This window comes from Bos indicus, chromosome 2 (assembly GCF_029378745.1).
Source record: "Bos indicus isolate NIAB-ARS_2022 breed Sahiwal x Tharparkar chromosome 2, NIAB-ARS_B.indTharparkar_mat_pri_1.0, whole genome shotgun sequence".
In the NCBI taxonomy this organism is placed as follows: Eukaryota; Metazoa; Chordata; class Mammalia; order Artiodactyla; family Bovidae; genus Bos; species Bos indicus.
Window position 1 is genome coordinate 30,227,637 of NC_091761.1, and position 21,784 is coordinate 30,249,420.

Consider the following 21,784-nt stretch of genomic DNA (forward strand, 5'->3'; position numbering starts at 1 on the left):
TTTTTAAATTTCACTTATTTTAATAATTGACATGGTTTATGCATCTTTTATGTTACCTATGACATATTTTATAAATTGGTAGAATATAAATTATAATTTATTAGTCATTTATAAAGTGTTAAAAAATATAGACTACTGTTCAGAAAAGCTAAAATTCCTTTCTTTTGAAGTATGTGGCAGTCTTGAGAAAGCAAAGAAATCCCTATCATTCTTATCTATTTGTAGAGAATGAAATTTTTATTTTTCATGAGGAGGGTAGAAAAACACTGTTACTTTTAAAAATGTTATGTTAGTTCCTGTGATTATCGCTTGTTTTACCTTCACAAAGAACAAATGTCTTCTACTCTTACGTAAGCATCCAGTCCCCTTGATATAATAGCTAATATTTAGAGGGAGTAATAGTTCTGCCTTGGAATAAATTATATTATGTATTTAAAACTACAAACTTAAAAAGTAGAGTCAGATCTTAATCTTATTTTGCAGTGTCATGCAAATGTTCATCGTGTGACTTTTTTTTTCCCAAACAGGATATCATTATTTTCTGGAGGGTTTTTCAGATGCACTACTGTGTGGCAATAGCTCAGATGCGGGGTAAGCCAATAATCTGTATGTGTGCATACATATTTTCTCTTTTTTTGTACAAACTGACAGATAACAGCCAGCTAATTTTATTTATAGTAATTTGTGATAATTAAGATTTTTTTATTTATAAGGTGAGGGATTATTTAAATGTTAGGCAAGCTTTCATGTTGTGTAAAACAAGAAGGAACACTTTAGCTTTAATGCCAGTTCCTTTAGTTGAGTATTCGTGAGCTATGAGTCAACTCTGGAGCATCCATGCTAAGAAAATGAACTAAACACATGTTAACACGCTGATTACGGACAGAAAATAGTTTTGTAAAATATTACTAGGCATGCTATACAATATTTTAATGATGACATCAGGTGATTAGTAAAATTATATTAAGTCAAAAGTTGGGAAATGTGTTACTTATTTAATACTTTCATCCTTTCATACTTATTTCATATTTATTACATACTTTCATCCCTTGAAATAGCAAATCTTTCTAGCTCAAATATTTAAAGTATAGTGTGCTACCAAAATAAAAACACAGCAGAGCTTCTTATAATACTTTCTTTTGCCGCATTTACAGCCAATGTCCAGAAGGATACATGTGTGTGAAAGCTGGTAGAAATCCCAATTATGGCTACACAAGCTTTGATACCTTCAGTTGGGCTTTTTTGTCACTGTTTCGACTGATGACTCAGGACTTCTGGGAAAATCTTTACCAGCTGGTGAGAACCTGAGGCAACACATATTGTGTTTAATTGGAAGTATATAAGAAAACCAACTTAGTTATGAAATCCAAACCACACCATAATATAATGGAAAGAGCAGACCTTGAAATCAGAAGACTTGACTTTCTTTGTCTTATTGATTATAACACATATTAAGCATAGCAGTGTGTTATGAACACAATTCTGTCTCATTTCCCCTTGATCTCTAAAAATATTCCCCACTCTTCCCATACACAGATGCTCCTAAATGGAAAAGCACAGCTTCCTCTCAATTCCGTTTACCCCCTCAGGTATTATCCTTCAGGTGGCAGGTGATGAAGATGAATAAACAGATGTAGAAGGATAAGTTTGGTCTCTTCCTGACTTTACTCAAAGGTTCAGCTCTTTAATGGAGATCCCCATGGTATATTATTTGACTCTGCTTTATTCCTGGTAAATCCAGGAATTCCCTCCTACAGATTAGAATGCTAAATGCATGAGTTAGGGGAGAAGGAAGAGGATGAGGTTAAAGAAACAGATAGTCAACAAAGTAGGGGATGTGACCATCATAATTACTTATATCAGAGTCCTACACAAAGTAAGTTGACAATTGAAGCCACCAGTTAGAAAAATATTGTAAAAAAATAATTCTGGTATTCTTGTTTTCAGACATTACGTGCTGCTGGAAAAACATACATGATATTTTTTGTGCTGGTCATTTTCTTGGGCTCCTTCTATCTAATAAATTTGATCCTGGCTGTGGTGGCCATGGCCTATGAAGAACAGAATCAGGCCACCTTAGAAGAGGCGGAACAGAAAGAGGCTGAATTTCAGCAGATGCTCGAACAACTTAAAAAGCAACAGGAGGCAGCTCAGGTAAATTCACCAAATCAAGTATGTCCTGTCTTGTGGTATGAACCTTTTTTTTATTGTTTTGGTTGTTACAACAACACTGGAAAGAAAGTGAGAACCAGATGATCATTTGTACTTAGGAGAAGCTGATAGTATAGGGGGTTAGTCAGTATTTCTACATTATTTTGATCATCTGTAAATCCTTTAGTTTAACTATTCTAAAATGTTTATAATATTGACCACAATATTATAAACAATATTATAAAATATTGTTTATATATTTATTATAAAATATTGACCACAATATTATAAAATAGCAATATTCATGCACATTTAATCATCTTAAAAATTTTAGAATTCAAGGAAAAATGTGATTTTGAGGTCTTCTCAGGTGAGAAATTTTACTGAATGAGTATACTGGCATTAGAAGAAAACCCTAAGAAATCATCTTCTTTTAGAAAAAAATGTATTGGTTATTGTGTAAAAAGATGCTCATGTAGTTCTTAGAAGACAGTCTTTACCCAAAAATATGTTGTCTTTTGTGTGGTTGCTTGTCTTTCTAAATAAAGAAGTGATCAAATAATGTAATGCTCTCTGATACAGCAGTAGGCATATAAAAGTCACCAATTTTATGGAGATCAGGGAACCTAAGAATTACTTCATCTTATAGTATGATAAAATGCCCTTCCTATCACTTCCATCTTTCTTCACTTCTGTTTAGCATCAAAACTCAGTCTTTACTATAAAAGAAAGTTGATTGGGGAATATTAATTTATTTGGAAGCCTATATTGAGGGCACTCTTGGAACAATGAAAATCATCACAAAGTTCCAACAAACTGTGATAAACAGCACTGTTTTCATCCCATGACCATGTAGCCAGCAAAAACCAGTGCTGACTTAAAAAACTGGGGATGATCTTTGGAGAACTGAATGTCTTGTCTTGCTTAGCAGAAACTATTGACCCTCCGGTCTCTAGTCTTTTGGATAGAGTTTTGTAGACGTGAGATGGGATATCACCTTCTATAAATTTGATTGATAATATTTTGAGGGTACTGGACAATCCTGTTTCAATAGCTAGAAAGAGGCCCTCAGTTCTTTATCTCATGCCTCCTATCTTTGGATATGACCCCAAGTAACTCATCACCTTTTCTTCCATGCTCTAGTTTTGTTTTGTTGTTTTTTTTTTCCCCCAGTGAAAAAAAGACAGTGCTAATTACCAATTTTTCAGTTCAGTTCAGTCGCTCAGTCATGTCCGACTCTTTGCAACCCCATGAATCTCAGCATGCCAGGCCTCCCTGTCCATCACCATCTCCTGGAGTTCACTGAGACTCACGTCCATTGAGTCAGTGATGCCATCCAGCCATCTCATCCTCTGTCGTCCCCTTCTCCTCCTGCCCCCAATCCCTCCCAGCATCAGAGTCTTTTCCAATGAGTCAACTCTTCTCATGAGGTGGCCAAAGTACTGGAGTTTCAGCTTTAGCATCATTCCTTCCAAAGAAATCCCAGGGCTGATCTCCTTCAGAATGGACTGGTTGGATCTCCTTGCAGTCCAAGGGACTCTCAAGAGTCTTCTCCAACACCACAGTTCAAAAGCATCAATTTTTCGGTGCTCAGCTTTCTTCACAGTCCAACTCTGACATCCATACATGACCACTGGAAAAACCATAGCCTTGACTAGACGGACCTTTGTTGGCAAAGTAATGTCTCTGCTTTTGAATATGCTATCTAGGTTGGTCATAACTTTCCTTCCAAGGAGTAAGCGTCTTTTAATTTCATGGCTGCAGTCACCATCTGCAGTGATTTTGGAGCCCCCAAAAATAAAGTCTGACACTGTTTCCCCATCTATTTCCCATGAAGTGATGGGACCAGATGCCATTTTTTAGAGTAAATCAAATCCCCAAAGAAATATGAATGTATGTTCTTGTTGGTGTCTGATCCTTTTGAGTATGTGGTCTGTAAAAAATGTTAGCACAGAGAAAATCAATTTATTTCTAAAAGCCTATATTAGATGGACAGGAAAAAAAATCCCTCATTTTTGCAGTTTCTTCAGTGTAAGATTAACTGGAGTCAGCTGAATTTTTTTTAAAATACTTTGCAAATACTTGAGCTATATTTTTAAAAGTAAGTTCTTCTCCACTTCTGTGCTGAAACCATGTCTCCTCAATGTAGCAGGCAGCAGCTGTAACTGCCTCAGAGCATTCCAGAGAACCTAGTGCAGCAGGCAGGCTCTCAGACAGCTCGTCTGAAGCCTCCAAGTTGAGTTCCAAGAGTGCAAAGGAAAGAAGAAATCGGAGAAAGAAAAGAAAACAGAAAGAGCAATCTGGTGGAGAAGAGAAAGATGATGATGAATTCCAGAAATCTGAATCTGAAGACAGCATCAGGAGGAAAGGGTTTCGCTTCTCCATAGAAGGGAATCGGTTGACATACGAAAAGAGGTACTCCTCCCCACACCAGGTATGGCACTGCAGAGTTAAATGATGCCTGGATGGAAATTAGAACATGAAGCTGGCAGGGGGACGGGGAAGGGGAGGCTGGTGGCTGGGAGGAGAAATGACTACAACTTAGGAATTTTTATCAACTGAATTGACTGCTTTTTAAAATTTATATATATATATATTTAAACCTATCCTTTCTGTACAGTTTGAAAGAATTTTAGTTTGCATATACATAAACCTGAAGCTTGGTGTGTATGTGTGTGTTAGTCACTCAGTCATATCCTCGCAACCCCATGAACTGTGGCCCACCAGGCCCCTCTGTACTTGGAATTCTCCAGGTAAGAATACTGGAGTGGGTTGACATTCCCTTCTCCTGGGGATTTTCCTGACTCAAGGATCAAACCCAGGTATCCTGCATTGAAGGAGGATTCTTTACATCTGAATCACGAGAGAAAGCTCTACAGCTTGGTGTATTAAGGTAGCACAGCATCAAAAGTCAGGAGACCTGAATTCTCACCTGAACTTGTCTCCTGGCACTTGTTCTAACTAATATCTTTCTGGTCCACAGCCTTTTTAACAAGAAAAAATGTGGATAACTAGTCAGTAATGTCCTTTTTTCTTTTTCATTATTACATGTTGTGTGTGTGGGTTTTTTTTTTTTCAACCCAGACTTCTTTATAAGCCATAATGCATGCTTCTGAAAATATTCACTGTGGTATGCTTTATGAAAAAGCACATCACTCTGAATTTCAGAGGTCTTAGCTTCAAGCTCCAACAACACTGTGCCTACTAGATGCGATGGAAATAATTCAAGTGATATTAGGAGGATGGACTTAAACAATTTGTGCAAAGTGTTGGAATTTCTTGAAGGGAAAGAGCAGTGGAAACAGATATGCCCTTGTTAGGGTCATGCTGTTATTGAGTGTTTACAGCGTCCACTGTTAGGTGCTAAAGATGTTTGCTTTTGAACTTGAAAAATGTAGTTCAGGGTTTTGTTTTTCAATACCTTTAAGTTGTGGTCTATCTCTCCAGTTATTAATCTCAAGGGCTAGAAACCTTCTCTTATAAACTAATTTAATTTAATCTGAATGCACATAAAATGAGAATGTTAATCAAGGAATGAGTCACATTCTGTTAAGAATGCTGAAATCCCCTTCAACTTAATCTTACAAAATAAAAGCACATTCCAAATGACCATACTAATATGAGTTTAATTTCTTTTCGGTTTCAAACTTATAGTCTTTGTTGAGCATCCGTGGCTCCTTATTTTCTCCAAGGCGAAATAGCAGAACAAGCCTTTTCAGCTTCAGAGGGCGAGCAAAGGATGTGGGATCAGAGAACGACTTTGCTGATGATGAGCACAGCACCTTCGAGGATAACGAGAGCCGCAGAGACTCCTTATTTGTGCCCCGACGGCATGGAGAGCGACGCAACAGTAACTTAAGTCAGACCAGTAGGTCGTCCCGAATGCTGGCCGTGTTTCCAGCCAATGGGAAGATGCACAGCACTGTGGATTGCAATGGTGTGGTTTCCTTGGTTGGTGGACCTTCGGTTCCTACATCGCCTGTTGGACAGCTTCTGCCAGAGGTGATAATAGATAAGCCAGCTACTGATGACAATGTAAGGAAGTTTTAAATAGTTCAGGCATGGAAGGCCCATGATTGCTGTACCAGCCAGTGTTTCTACAGAATGGAACCCCTTGAGAATGATTCCTGGTTGGTTAAGCTGTGAATGCACCTGCATCTTGTAATACCTTTAAAAGACTAACCAACTAAAACTTAAGGCCTCAACACTCTCTTGCATAACACCTGAATGCATTTATTTATTAAATGTGCTAAGGATAAATTATACACAGTAATAAATGACTGCCTCCAGTTGGAGGATTTGCTATATACCCATGCTGAACTACCTTTAGATAGCAGGCCATCCACTAAAGACCTGGTATAAGAATAAATGAACGATTCCTATATTTAAGTGTAAAGGGTGTATAATAAATCTTTCCAACAGATTCTTCGATATACCTTGCTTTAGTGTAGAAGATTTCAAGAACACTGTGCCTAAATAGATAGCTTTATTATTATCTTCAAATTTCTAGTACTCATACTTGTCTTACTAAAAAACAATGCTGATATAGGTCTTCTCAAAACTAATCTAAATGAAGAGACACACAAAATTATTAATACAGACAGTTAAAAGAATTCTCTGTGTACAAAGGTATGTGTTTGTGAATATATACCCGGATAAGGAATTTCTAAACACGTGCTGCCTCTTATTAGACCTGGATATATATCAGCATGAATGAGGCATGATCAAGTCAGAACTAGATGACTTATTGCTTTGGTACCCTGGATGAAACTGTTGTCCATGCAGCATGTATTGTTGTTTTTTTTAATATACAGCTTGTGTTGTCGATGACCATCTATGTCTTGTGTCCAGAAAATGAGATGGCAGCTACGTGTGTTCTAATTATTTGTATTCCTTTAAAAATAAAGGGCTACCTTCTCAAAATAAAATGCTGTGATCATTTAGGTGACTTTTCAAGTTATTGCTTTCTGCTGTTAGTTCTGACATAAGCAAATTGTTAAATATGTCACTCACAGGGTTTATCAAGGATATCAAAATTACATTGTCACCTAAAACTATAAAATCAGAGGGTAAAAAGAAAACCCTTAGTTCTGGTGTATGAATAAATGGCTAACAGTTTGGACAGTCCAGGTTAATGCTACAATAAGTCAGCAATATCTGCCATCACTAATTAAATATGAATGTGCATGATGCATGTATTTCATGAATTTCACTGTGTCACAATGGTTGTTTGCTTATCATATTGCCCACGTTAAGCATTGAATACATTAACATTTTTTTTACAGGGAACAACCACTGAAACTGAAATGAGAAAGAGAAGGTCAAGTTCTTTTCATGTTTCCATGGACTTTCTAGAAGATCCATCTCAAAGGCAAAGAGCAATGAGCATAGCCAGCATTTTAACAAATACAGTAGAAGGTTTGTAACAAATTCCATTTCCATTTCAGTTGTTTTCACTGAATTTATATTGTCTTATTTGAAACACATGTCAGTAAGTTGGAAGTAGTGTATTCCAAAGAAAACATCATAGGTCTTATTTAAGAGTTATTTGTTATGTATTTCTGTATTCTAGAAACTTTTTTAAAAGTTACTTAAACTCCATGGTTTTTGCAACTCTAAAGAATGTATCCTGTATGTTTTGTTGGGGAGTCTCTCAGTAATGACCGACTCTTTGCCACCCCATGTACTGCACTACACCAGGCTTCCCTGTCCTTCACCATTTTGCAGAGCTTGCTCAAACTCATGTCCGTTGACTTGGTGATGCCATCCAACCATCTTGTGCTCTGTTGTTCCTTTCTCCTCCTGCTTTCTATCTTTCCCAGCATCAGGGTCTTTTCTAATAATTCTGTTCTTTGCATCAGGTAGCCAAAGTATTGGACTTTCAGCTTCAGCATCAGTCTCTCCAATGAATATTCAGGATTGATTTTCTTTAGAATTGACTGGTTTGATCTCCTTGCAGTCCAAGGGACTCTCAAGAGTCTTCTCCAACACCACAGTTGAAGAGTTGAAAAGCACCAATTCTTTGATGCTCAGCCTTCTTTATGGTCCAACTCTCACATCCATACATGACTACTGGAAAGACCATAGCTTTGACTATATGGACCTTTGTCAGCACAGTAATGTCTCTGCTTTTTAATACGCTGTCTAGGTTAGTTATATCTTTTCTTCCAAGGAACAGGCATCTTTTAATTTCATGGCTGCAGTCATCATCTGCAGTGATTTTGGAGTCCAAGAAAATAGTCTGTTACTGTTTCCATTGTTTCCCTATCTGTTTGCCATGAAGTGATGGGACCAGATAGCGTGATCTTAATTTTTTTAATTTTGAGTTTTAAGCCAACTTTTTCACTCTCCTCTTACACCTTTATTAAGAGACTCTTCAGTTCCTCTTTGCTTTCTGCTGTTAAGGTGGTGTTATCTGCATATCTGAGGTTATTGATATTTCTTCCAGCAATCTAAATTCCAGCTTGCACTTCTTCCAGCCCAGTATTTTGCATGACGTGTTCTGCATATAAGTTAAATAAGCAGAGTGACAATATACAGCCTTGACGTACTCCTTTCCCAATTTTGAACCAGTCCATTGTTCCATGTCCAGTTCTAACTGTTGCTTCTTGACCTGCATACAGATTTCTTAGGAAGCAGGTAAGGTGGTCTGGTATTCCCATCTCTTAAAGAATTTTCCACAGCTTGTTGTGATCCACACTGTCAAAGGCTTTAGTGTAGTCAATGAAATGAAAGTAGATGTTTTTTCTGGAATTCTCTTGCTTTTTCTATGATCCACTGGATGTTCGCAATTTGATCTCTGATTCCTCTGCCTTTTCTAAGTCTAGCTTGAACATCTAGAAGTTCTTGGTTCAAGTTCTCAATTCTCTTGACAGAGAATTCTCTTGACAGAGAATTTTCATTTTTTTAAAATATTTTAGGCTTATTTATTTTCTTCTAAATAGCTTTATTAAGAGATAAATGACATTCAGTAAACTGCACATATTTAAAGACTACAATTTGATAAGTTTTGACATAAGACACCATCATTGCAATCAAGATAGTAAACATAACCATCACCACAAAATATCTCCCAGTGCCATCCATCCCTAGGCAAACACTGATCTTTGCTTACTGTAGATTAGTTTGTAGTTTTTAGAGTTTCATATAAATGAAATCATATAATATTGCGCTCTTTTGAGGGGAAAGCTCTGGCATATTTTACTCATGAAACTCTTTTATATACCTTATCTGATAATTAAAAAAATAACCCTTTATCTAAGGAACTGATATTCAGAGAGGCTAAGTCCCAAGTTTACCCAGTTGAACAGTGGTAGTCCTTGGTCTTGGAGGCCATGCATTCTCCATGGCCAACCACAGCCTGGCTAGGGCAACTCCAGCAGTATGCATAGTCTCTGAGATGCTTCATCTTCATGGCATGAATCTAAGGGGGTGCTTAGCCCACATCTCATGGGTTTGGAGGTTGGAATCAGGACCTGCAGAATCTGAAGATGAGCCCCTTACCTCCAGGACAGTGCACATGTGAAAAATTCCTGTGTCAGAGAAACAGACACGAATGACCTGAATTTTTGTAGGATCTTCATTTGTGAAGGCCACAGGAAGGCTAGTGGAGATCGCAGAGATGAAAAGGGTGAGATAGATGGTGTGCTCCCTTGGTTTTTATTTTTAATTTTTTTTTAAATTAATTTTATTTTATTTTTAAACTTTACATAATTGTATTAGTTTTGCCAAATATCAAAATGAATCCGCCACAGGTATACATGTGTTCCCCATCCTGAACCCTCCTCCCTCCTCCCTCCCCACACCATCCCTCTGGGTCGTCCCAGTGCACCAGCCCCAAGCATCCAGTATCGTGCATCGAACCTGGACTGGCATCTCATTTCATACATGATATTTTACATGTTTCCATGCCTTTGCTAGCGTGTGAAATGAGTGCAATTGTATGGTAATTTGGACATTCTTTGGCATTGCCCTTATTTGGGATTGGAATGAAAACTGACCTTTTCCAGTCTGGTAGCTACTACTGAGTTTTCCAAATTTGCTGGCATATTGAGTGCAGCACTTTCATAGCATCATCTTTTCAGATTTGAAATAACTCAGCTGGAATTCCATCACCTCTACTAGCTTTATTAGTAGTCATGCTTCCTAAGGCCAACTTGACTTCACACTCCAAGATGTCTGACGCTAGGTGAGTGATCACACCATTATGGTTTTCTGTGTCATTAAGATCTTTTTTGTATAGTTCTTCTGTGTATTCTTGCCACCTCTTCTTAATACCTTCTGTTTCTGTTAGGTCCATACCGTTTCTGTCCTTTATTCTGCCCATCTTTGCATGAAATGTTCCCTTGATAGCTCTAATTTTCTTGAACAGATCTCTAGTCTTTCCCATTGTTTGTTTGCCTCTATTTCTTTGCATTGTTCACTGATGAAGGCTTTCTTATCTCTTCTTGCTATTCTTTGAAACTCTGCATTCAATAGGTATATCTTTCCTTTTCTCCTTTGCCTTTATCTTCTCTTGTTTTCTCAGCTATTTGTAAAGCCTCCTCAGACCACCATTTTGTCTGTTTACATTTCTTTTTCTTGGGGATGGTTTTGGCCAATGCCTTTTATATAGCATTATGAGCCTCTGTCCATAGTTCTTCAGGCCCTCTGTCTACAGACCTAATCCCTTGAATCTATTTGTCACTTTCAGTGTATAATCATAAGGGATTTTATTCAGGTCATAACTGAAGGGCCTAGGGGTTTTCTCTACTTTCTTCCATTTAAGTCTGAATTTGGCAATAAGAAGTTCATGATCTGAGCCACAGTCAGCTCCTGGTCTTGTTTTTGCTGACAGTATAGAGCTGTCTATCTTCAGCTGCAAAGAATATAAACAATCTGATTTTGGTGTTAACCATCTGGTGATGTCCATGTGTGGAGTCATCTCTTGTGTTGTTGAAAGAGGGTGTTTGCTATGACTAGTGTCCTCTTGGAAAAACTCTGTTAGCCTTTGTCCTGCTTCATTTTGTACTCCAAGGCCAAATTTGCCTGTTACTCCAGGTATCTCTTGACTTCCTAATTTTGCTCTCCAGTCCCCTATACTGAAAAGGACATCTTTTTTTGTTGTTAGTTCTAGAAGGTCTTGTAAGTCTTCATAAAACCATTCAACTTCAGCTTCTTTGGCATCAGTGGTTGGGGCATAGACCTGGATTACTGTGATATTGAATGATTTGCCTTGGAAGCTACTGAGATCATTCTGCCTCAGACCAAACTACAGGGAGGGAACACAGTCCCACCCATCAACAGAACATTGGATTAAAGATTTGCTGAGCATGGCCTTGCCCACAGAACAAGAGCAAAACAGAGCAAGACCCAGTTTCCCCACAACCAGTCCCTCCCATTAGGAAGCTTCCACAAGCCTCTTATTCTCATCGAGCAGAGGACAGACAGAATGAAAACCACAATCACAGAAAACTAACCAAACTGATCGCATGGGTCACAGCCTTGTCTAACTAAGTGAAACTATGACCCAAGCCGTGTAGGGCCACCCAAGATGGACAGGTCATGGTGGAGAGTTTGGACAGACGTGGTCCACTGGAGAAGAGAATGGCAAACCACTTCAGCATTCTTGCCTTGAGAACCCCATGAACAATATGAAAAGGCAAAAGATGTGACACTGATAGATGAACTCCCCAGGTTGGTAGGCATCCAATATGCTACTGGAGAAGAGCAAATAAATGGCTCCAGAAGAAATGAAGAGATTGAACCAAAGCAGAAACAGCACCCAGTTGTGGATGTGTCTGGTGATGAAATAAAGTCTAATGCTGTAAACAACAATATTTCATAGGAACCTGGAATGTTAGGTCCAAGGATCAGGGTAAATTGGAAGTGGTCAAACAGGAGATGGCAAGAATGAACATCAACATTTTAGGAATCAGTTAACTAAAATGGACCAGAATGGGTGAAATTAATTCAGATGACCATTATATGTACTACTGTGGGGAAGAATCCCTTGGAAGAAATGGAGTAGCCCTCATAGTCAATAAAAAATTCTGAAATGCAGTACTTGGGTGCAGTCTCAAAAATGAGAGAATCCTATGTGTGGCAGCTCCTTAAAAATGCACAATAAAGTATTTCTGTAAAGGGTTTCTAATCCTATTAGTCATAGTGACCATATCTTCTGTTCCATTTAGTTTAGGACTTCTGATACCATCCTAAACACTCTCAAGACTGGAGGGGAAGAATGGGTTATTCTCACAAAATAAAAACAAACAGCTGATTCTTGGCTCTCTTATAGCCTGAAGATGACAGCATAGCCAGACGTTAACATAGGATTACACACAGTATCTCTATTAAAAAGACAATCCACGTAACTTAGAGCCAAATATGGAACCACAATATCAATGCATAAGAGAAGACAATCATTCTTTGATACCGCTGTTCTATGTTTATGTCTGAAGAAATTTTGGGGAGGAATCTAAAGAGTAAATTCTATTTTTTAAATCACGTTTTTTAAATAATGAAGTACAAAAATAGGTTGATTATAGCAAATGAGAATGTTTGGTTAGTGAAATCTATTGGATCTGAGAGGAATATATATGTTTAAAAATCTCTTTTGACGGTTTTTATTTTTTTTTAATCTAGAACTTGAAGAATCCAGGCAGAAATGCCCACCCTGTTGGTATAAATTTTCCAACATATTCTTAATCTGGGACTGTTCGCCATACTGGTTAAAAGTGAAACATGTTGTCAACCTGGTTGTGATGGACCCTTTTGTTGACCTGGCCATCACCATCTGCATTGTCTTAAACACTCTCTTCATGGCCATGGAGCACTATCCCATGACAGACCATTTCAATAATGTGCTTACAGTAGGAAACTTGGTAAGCATATTGGAAGGTAAATGTGTTCAGTCTTCAAATTTTCTGTTTGAGAAACTGTTTGCATTTAATGTCTTATAGCAGTCTTACCACCACCCTTTCTACTTCCTTGCTTTCAAAAGATGGGAATTATATCTAGCTGGCTATACCCTACTCTTTGCCAAAAATAGCCCTTAACAGCCCTCAAGATCCAAGCTGAAACTGAGAAAGACAGCAATATAAAAACAGGCCTACATTACTACTTGAAAAAGTCAATACTGATATTTATAAGTAATACAAGGCACAGAAGCAGTTCATAGTTTAAGAACACACTTTTTGAAATGATATTATCATAGTTTCCCTACATATAGAAAGCTAAAATAAAATTACAGATCTTTTTATCTTGCTTAGTCATTCATCTTCACTATAAGCCACAACTTATTTAACAATTCACAAATGACTCCAGCTTTTCTACTTCCAAGATCTAGGTAGGGCCTGTATTATTTAATCCATCTAGTCTAGATCAAAGCTATAAAATAATAAAAAACATCCAGTACATTTTGTGCCTTATACGATTAACAAGACCATTTTTGGTGAAGGTTTAAAAAAAAATTGTTAAAGTGTTTGTTGTCTCAGTTTAGGAATATTAGCTTTCATTTGCTGAAATAAAGGTTTCTAAAATAATGTATTCATTTTTCATAATATTTGTTTTGAGGTTTAAAGTTCTTGATGTTAGAAAGAAAAATATGTAAAGCATCCTGAATTATAGTGTTCCTATTTTTAAAGTTCTAGTATTTACTGTTGAAGTGATTTTTTCATGTGCAAATAAATAATGATAATAATGCACATATTATAATATAGGCACGCATGCAAAATAACTGTCTGAGTAGAGGGAAATGGGAATAAGCTTATAGATAAAACTGTTTATGGGAAAAGTCTTGTCAGTACCTGTGCTGTATGAAGTCTGGAGGAAAACGCAGTTGATGTAATGGAAAGAACACTGGTTAAAAATAGATTTGCTCTCAAATCCTAGTTTTTCTAACTTTCTAGTTGATGTTGGGCAAGCCACTGAACCCATGTGAAGACATGTTTCCTAATTGGTAAAGTAAGAGTTATGATACTCACATTATGTGTTTAACAGTGTTTCGTTTGAGGATAAAATTAAATAACATATATGAGAGCTTTTTAACAACTATAAATTATTGTGCCAATGTATGCAAGTAATAGAATAATTACTAGTGTAAATATTTTGTTCTAGGAGCAAATATTATGGCATGCTACTTTGTCATTATCTGATGGAATTAGAGTAACTTTGTTTTGATCTTAGGTTTTCACTGGGATCTTTACAGCAGAAATGTTTCTGAAAATTATTGCCATGGATCCTTACTATTATTTCCAAGAAGGCTGGAATATCTTTGATGGTTTTATTGTAACGCTTAGCCTGGTAGAACTTGGCCTGGCCAACGTGGAAGGATTATCAGTTCTCCGTTCATTCCGTTTGGTAAAAAACAAAACAGTACAAAGACAAAAACCTTTCCACCAATCAGGGCTCTTGTATCATAGATTTTACCACACACCATTAACATTTTAAGTTTTTTGTGTAACATTTGCATTGTTAAAAACAGTCCCTAAGTGGAAAAAAAATATTCCCACATATTTAGGAAAAAGCTTTATTGCAAAAATCCTGGTCATATAAAGTTGAACATGTTACTCGATTACCATTCCAACTAATTATTGTTTCTAGAGGTGACTGCAGTTAATATTTTTGCATCTAAGAAAATATTTTAATGAAAATGTATTTTAGTAGTACTTTGAAAATATAAACACCCTTTTATATTAGGTGAATAACAATCAGATAAGGATGTGCATGTAGAAACCATTTCTGATTGTATCTCTGGAAAATATTCTCCTTCCCAAAATCAGAGGAGAGAAATCAGAAAAAGTATTTACTTAGTCCACTGATTCACATATATGTGCATGCAAATAGGGAAAGAATTATGAAGTCACGGGAAGTATCCCAAGTTCTTAAATGCAGGTGCATCTAGCTATGTCAACAGAGGAAGATTGTGAATAATAAACACTTTACTTATAGCAGGGCTCTATGTGCTGTTACTTTGCCTGCTATTGACAAATGAGTATCTCTGAGCAGAAATCATTGAGATCAAATTAATATTAGTGTCAGTCCATGTATGCCTTACGTCCACCTTTACAAAACAAATGAGGGACAGTATGTCCCCCAGTAATAATTAAAAATTCACTCTCAGGGAAAATTATCTACATAAAACATGGAAGGATCAGATTCTTCCTGGGTGGGAGGGAGGGGTCCAAAAATTAGCCATGAGCCTGGCCATGGTCAAGGATAGGACAGATGTTGTAAGAGAGTTTTTTTTGTTGTTGTTCTTTTCTTTTTTTTTTTAAGATAAGAAGCTCCATACAGGAAGACCTTTGCTTCTTGTTTGGTGAAGTGAAACATTTGCTCACAACTCTCTGTTCCTGACAGATTAGAAATATGTCTTGGAGTAAAGCCAAAAACTGACACAAAGACATCCAGACAGCCTGCTCTTCACATCTTTTGCTTAGGAGGGTGGTGCTATGACAGTGCAATGGCACAGGTCATTTCTAATTGGTTATGGTCCAAAGGTAGACGGATTTAAAAGTCTGGAAAGTATAAGAATGCAAGGTGGCTCTTACCTATTTCCCCAATCAAGATTATAAGTTTTGCAATCAGCAGTGGCCCAGGACATCCACTAACTCTCTTAAAAAATGTCTTTTGTTATATACTTCAATATCTTTCTTATAAGTTATTATTGATATAATAACACTGTATTTCAGGTTTACAACATATGATGAAATATTTGTATGTAGTGCAAAATGATCACAATAAGCTCAGTTAACATCCATCACCATTATAACATCTGTAGAGCAAAGGTTGTTAGAGATTCAATTTTATTCATTTCTTGGTAAACCTCACATGTAATGCTTTCAAGGCTTGATCATAATAACATATTTTTTTTTATTTTCCAGCTTCGAGTTTTCAAGTTGGCAAAATCTTGGCCAACATTAAATATGCTAATAAAGATCATCGGCAATTCAGTGGGGGCTCTGGGAAACCTAACCTTGGTGTTAGCCATCATCGTCTTCATTTTTGCTGTGGTTGGCATGCAGCTCTTTGGTAAAAGTTACAAAGATTGTGTCTGCAAGATCAACAGTGAGTGTAAACTCCCACGCTGGCACATGAATGACTTCTTCCACTCCTTCCTGATTGTGTTCCGGGTGCTGTGTGGAGAGTGGATAGAGACCATGTGGGACTGCATGGAGGTCGCTGGTCAAGCCATGTGCCTTACTGTCTTCATGATGGTCATGGTCATTGGAAACCTGGTGGTATGTACCCATTTAAGATATGAGTTTCAGAAATGGATTAAGAGCACAATGAAATGACGACCATTTTGTCTAAAACAAAATTATCATTATTAATTTCAAAAGTCTCTTACCTTGGATACACTTATAATCTTTGACAACACAACCAGTGACCCTACAATGTTTATTCTCAACTGTTTTGCCAGTCATTTCATCACACTTACTATGTGAGCTCCTATGGAGTATAATATTAAAGACAGGTTTAGAAGGATATATTGGGAACATTTTAAAAATTCAGATCCAAGGAAGGGAAAAGTCTGAAAAAAAATAAATTTAGAGAAAACCCAAACTTACTTGCCAGTACAGGACTAAAAAGTGGCACTTCCCATTGTTCCTAGCTATTTCAACTTTTCTTTGCTCATTCATTGTAGATAGTATTCAGTCACTCTATGTCATAAGGCAGATGCATGAACCAACCTGGGTTAGTCAATCCTTACATCAAAACCGAGGTTGGCTAAGGATTCCTAACCCACATGGAGTAACTAATCCGTCCTCTCTTTTAGGTTGGTACCTTACTGTTACCATATAAAAATATATCATACACTCCAAAGGATACATACATTAATATGCCAGTCTCATGGAAATATTAGTGATTGTTTATAAATAGTTGTCCTAATTAGTCAACAGTGGGGTATGAGAAAAATAGTAGATCAAGAACATATATGTTGATGCCTATGTTAAGCCCATAATTCTCATTCTGGATCATGATTTTCTTTCAATTAATATCCAATTTAATATCTTTTCATCAAAAAAGAAACTATAATATGCAATTAAATGCATAGTTTTCAAAACTAAGGAATTTTAAGTTTAGAACTCTTATATAGAGCCCACATAAATTTATTTCTTATAATCACATATTTTTAAGTTTAGTAAAACCTTAGGTCAGCTCAGTGTCTTCATTTTATAAGTAGAGGAACTAGAGACCAATGGAAATCATATCTTTCCCTTTAGATGAATTGTGGCATAGCTGTTAAGCCCGAGCACAAATTTAGATCTCTGAACTTCTAGTCACTATGCTGTGGTGTTTCTTTCGCCTCATTGTTAGAACTTATAGTTTCCTCAACAAGGAGTAAGTGATCTCAATCTGGTCTTCTTCACATTGGGGTGAAATTATAATGATGTTTGTGTTATTTTTAAGGTCCTGAACCTCTTTTTGGCCTTGCTTCTGAGCTCATTTAGTGCAGACAACCTTGCGGCCACTGATGATGATAATGAAATGAACAATCTCCAAATTGCTGTGGATAGGATGCACAAAGGAATAGCTTATGTGAAGAGAAAAATATATGAATTTATTCAGCAGTCCTTTGTTAGAAAACAAAAGATTTTAGATGAAATTAAACCACTTGATGATCTAAACAACAGGAAAGACAATTGTATGTCCAATCATACAACAGAGATTGGGAAAGACCTGGACTATCTTAAAGACGTAAATGGAACCACAAGTGGAATAGGAACCGGCAGCAGTGTTGAAAAGTACATTATTGATGAAAGTGATTACATGTCCTTCATAAACAATCCCAGTCTTACTGTGACTGTACCAATTGCTGTAGGAGAATCTGACTTTGAAAATTTAAACACAGAGGACTTCAGTAGTGAATCAGATCTGGAAGAAAGCAAAGAGGTAAGATTATAAGGATGTGGTTGGGTATAAATGTATATGTATATACATATATTATATTGCCTGTATTTATGATTATATATTCCATGTAGAATATTTTTGCCATAATATAAAATATTATTTCATTGAAGAACCAAAGATTTAAGCTCAGTGAGATGATTAATAAGTTAAAGAATAATATATGTGTATGTTTTCTCATCCTAATAGTATAAGTTTTCTCATCCTAAGTAATGGGTGTTTGTTAGAGGATGAATGAATGAATGATCCAGGGAATGAACAAGCATCATTGGATTTAATCCTTGTAATAACCTCAGAAAGATTTGTTGTCATTCTAACCTGTCAGATAAGAAAATTAGCTTAGGAAATTTAAGCCCATATTATAATGAGGAGATATAGCTGAGAATTGAACTTACAGTCATTATGAGCTCTGTATATCTTACACTGCATTGCACTAATTCACATACATGGAAGAGAATTTAACAAGAAATAGTCTATGTCATTCCATTAAGGTGACTCAAATGGTAAAGAATCTGCCGGCAATGCAGGAGACGCAGATTCGATCCCTTGGTTAGGAATATTCCCTGGAGAAAGGAATGGCTGCCCACTCCTGTATTCTTTCCTGGAGAATTCCATGGTCAGAGGAGCCTGGTGGGCTACAGTCCTTGGGGTTGCGAAGAGCTGGACATGACTGAGTAACTAACACTTTCTTCTGAACTTCATGTTAATCTTCCAGACTGCCATAGCAATGCTCCACACACTGGGTGGCTGAAACAATCAAAATGTATTTTCTCACATTTCTAGAGAGTGGAAAGGTCAAGGTCAAGGTGCTAGGAGGGTCAGGGTCTGGGGAGAGCTCTCTCTCTGAGTTGCAGATAGCTGCCTTCTCACTGTGTCCTCACACGGTCCGTCCTCAGCATGTGGGTGTGAGCTCTGGTCTCTCTTCTTATAAGAGCACCATCTCTGTTGGATTAGAGGTTGGATCAAGACCTCACTTAACCTTTATCACTACTTCACAAGCCCTGTCTCCAAATAGAGTCACACTGGGAGTTATGGCTTCAAAATACTAATTTTGAGGGAACACAATTCAGTCCATAGCAACTGACTTAGAAATATTAATCTAAATATTAATGGATTTAAAAGATAATTCCAAAGAAACAAAACACCTTCACTTCCCATTTATTGTGTGGAAGTCTCAAAAATGGTAAGATGGCTTAGGTTACATAGTCCAAATTTTTTAAAAATTCATTTACACAATTTATTTTTAAAACAGCCTCACAGAAAAATTGAGAGGAAGACAGCAAAATTTCCACATACTCCAATTTGTTTTATTTGTTGAAGCTACACTGATGTGTCATTATTACCCAAAGTGTATAGCTTACATTTGGATTCATTCTTGGTATTATCCATTTTATAGTCAGTTCAGTCATTCAGTCATGTCCAATTCTTTGCAACCCCATGGACTGCAGCAGGCCAGGCTTCCCTGTCCATCACCAACTCTCAGAAATTGCTGAAACTCATGCCCATGGAGTCAGTGATATGCCATCCAGCCATCTTATTCTCAGTCATCCCCTTCTCCTCCTGCCCTCAATCTTTCCTGGCATCAGGATCTTTTCAAATGAGTCAGTTCTTCACATCTGGTGGCCAAAGTATTGGAGTTTCAGCTTCAGCATCAGTCCTTCCAATGAATATTCAGGACTGATTTCCTTTAGGATGCACTGGTTGGATCTCCTTGCAGTCCAAGGGACTCTCAAGAGTCTTTCCCCACACCACAGTTCAAAAGCATCAGTTCTTCAATGCTCAGCCTTCTTTATAGTCCAACTCTCACATCCATACATGACCACAGGAAAAACCATAGCTTTGACTAGATGGACCTTTGTTGGCAAAGTAATGTCTGCTTTTTAATATGCTGTCTAGGTTGGTCATAGCTTTTCTTCCAAGCAGCAAGCGTCTTTTAATTTCATGGCTGCAGTCACCATCTGCATTAATTTTGGAACTCAAGAAAATAAAGTCTGTCACTGTTTCCATTGTTTCCCCATCTATTTGCCATGAAGTGATGGGACCAGATGCCATGATCTTTGTTTTTTGAATGTTGAGTTTTAAGCCAGCTTTTTCACTCTCCTCTTTTGCACAAATGTCTGAAGGCATTTATTGTCCGTTATTGAATCACACAGAGCAGTTTCTATGGGTCTAAAAATCCTCTGTACTCTATTCATCCCTCTGTACTAACCTCTGGCACTGATCTGTAACTGTTTCTGCCCTTTTCAGAATGTCATATACTTGGAGTCATATAATATGTAGACTCTTCAGACTGGCTTCCTTTACTTAGTAATCTGCTTTTAAGACTCTTCCATGTCTTTTCATGGCTTGATAGTTCACATCTTTTAGTGCTAAGTTCTATTTTGTTGTCTGGATGTTTATTTATCTGTTCACTTACTGAAGGACATCTTGGTTTTTCCAAATTTTAACCATTATGAATAAAGCTACTATAAACAGAGTTGTGTACAGGCTTTTGTGTGGACATAAGATTTCAACTCATTTGGTTAAATACCAAGAGTGGCAATTGCTGGTGGTATGCTAAGTGTAAGTTTTATTTTGTAAGAATTTACAACCTGGTTTCAAAATGGCTGTACGGTTATTCATAGCCACTAGCAATGAAGGAGAGCTCCTGTTACCCCACAGCATTTGCTGTTGTCAGTGTTCAGGATTTTGGCCATTCTAGTAGATGTGTTGTTGTTCAGTCACTCAGTTGCATCCAACTCTTTGTGACCCCATGGACTGCAGCACGCCAGACTTCCCTGTCCTTCACCATCTCCCAGAGTTTGCTCAAACTCATGTCCATTGAGTCAGTGATGCTCAATAGATGTGTAGTGGTACCATATTGGTTTTCTTTATTTATTTTTCTTGAAGGATAATTACAATATTGTGCAGATTTCTGCTATATAACAACATGAATCAGCCATAGGTATACATATGTCTCCTGCCTTTAAACCTCCCTTCCCGATCCCACTCCTCTAGGTTGTCAGAGCCTTGGTTTGAACTCCCGAGTCATATAGCAAATTCCCACTCACCATCTATTTTACATGTTGGCTCAGACGATAAAGCGTCTGTCTACAATGCGGGAGACCCGGGTTCGATCCCTGGGTTGGGAAGATCCCCTGGAGGAGGAAATGGCAATCCACTCCAGTACTGTTGCCTGGAAAATCCCATGGACAGAGGAACCTGGTAGGCTACAGTCCATGGGGCCTCAAAGAGTCGGACACGACCGAGCGACTTCACTTTCACTTTCAGTGTGTATATTTCCATGCTGCTTTCCCCATTCATCTCACCCTCTCCTTCCCCCCTCCCCGTGTCCACAAGTCTGTTCTCTTATGTCTGCATCTCCATTGCTCCCCTGCAATAGGTTCACCAGTACCAGATTTCTAGATACCATATAAATACACAATATCTGTTTTTTCTCTTTCTGACTTACTTCACTCTGTAGGCTGTAGGTTCATCCACCTCATTAGAACTGAATCAAATGCATTTCTTTTTATGACTATTATTCCAGTATATATATGTACCACAGCTTCCATTGTATATATGTACCATTACTTTGCCAACAAAGTCCATCTAGTCAAAGCTATGGTTTTTCCAGTAGTCATGTATAGATGAGAAAGTTAGACTACAAAGAAAGCTGAGTGCCGAAGAATTAATGCTTTTGAACTGTGGTGTTGGAGAAGACTCTTGAGAGTCCCTTGAACAGCAAGGAGAGTCAACCAGC

The 21,784-nt window shown here is 37.4% G+C and overlaps 1 protein-coding gene across 3 annotated transcripts in view; it reads left to right on the forward strand.

Annotated features, from left to right (window-relative positions):
* Positions 1-21,784, forward strand: part of SCN1A (sodium voltage-gated channel alpha subunit 1) — a 183,095-nt gene that overhangs the window by 120,687 nt on the left and 40,624 nt on the right. For all 3 annotated transcript variants that reach the window (XM_019971663.2, XM_070803859.1, XM_070803866.1), the window contains 10 exons: positions 528-591; positions 1,155-1,296; positions 1,948-2,154; positions 4,301-4,585; positions 5,806-6,153; positions 7,437-7,569; positions 12,775-13,013; positions 14,317-14,490; positions 16,014-16,370; positions 17,545-18,027. In XM_019971663.2, coding sequence (XP_019827222.1) covers positions 528-591; positions 1,155-1,296; positions 1,948-2,154; positions 4,301-4,585; positions 5,806-6,153; positions 7,437-7,569; positions 12,775-13,013; positions 14,317-14,490; positions 16,014-16,370; positions 17,545-18,027 — 2,432 coding nt within the window. The remainder of the gene's footprint in view (positions 1-527; positions 592-1,154; positions 1,297-1,947; positions 2,155-4,300; positions 4,586-5,805; positions 6,154-7,436; positions 7,570-12,774; positions 13,014-14,316; positions 14,491-16,013; positions 16,371-17,544; positions 18,028-21,784) is intronic.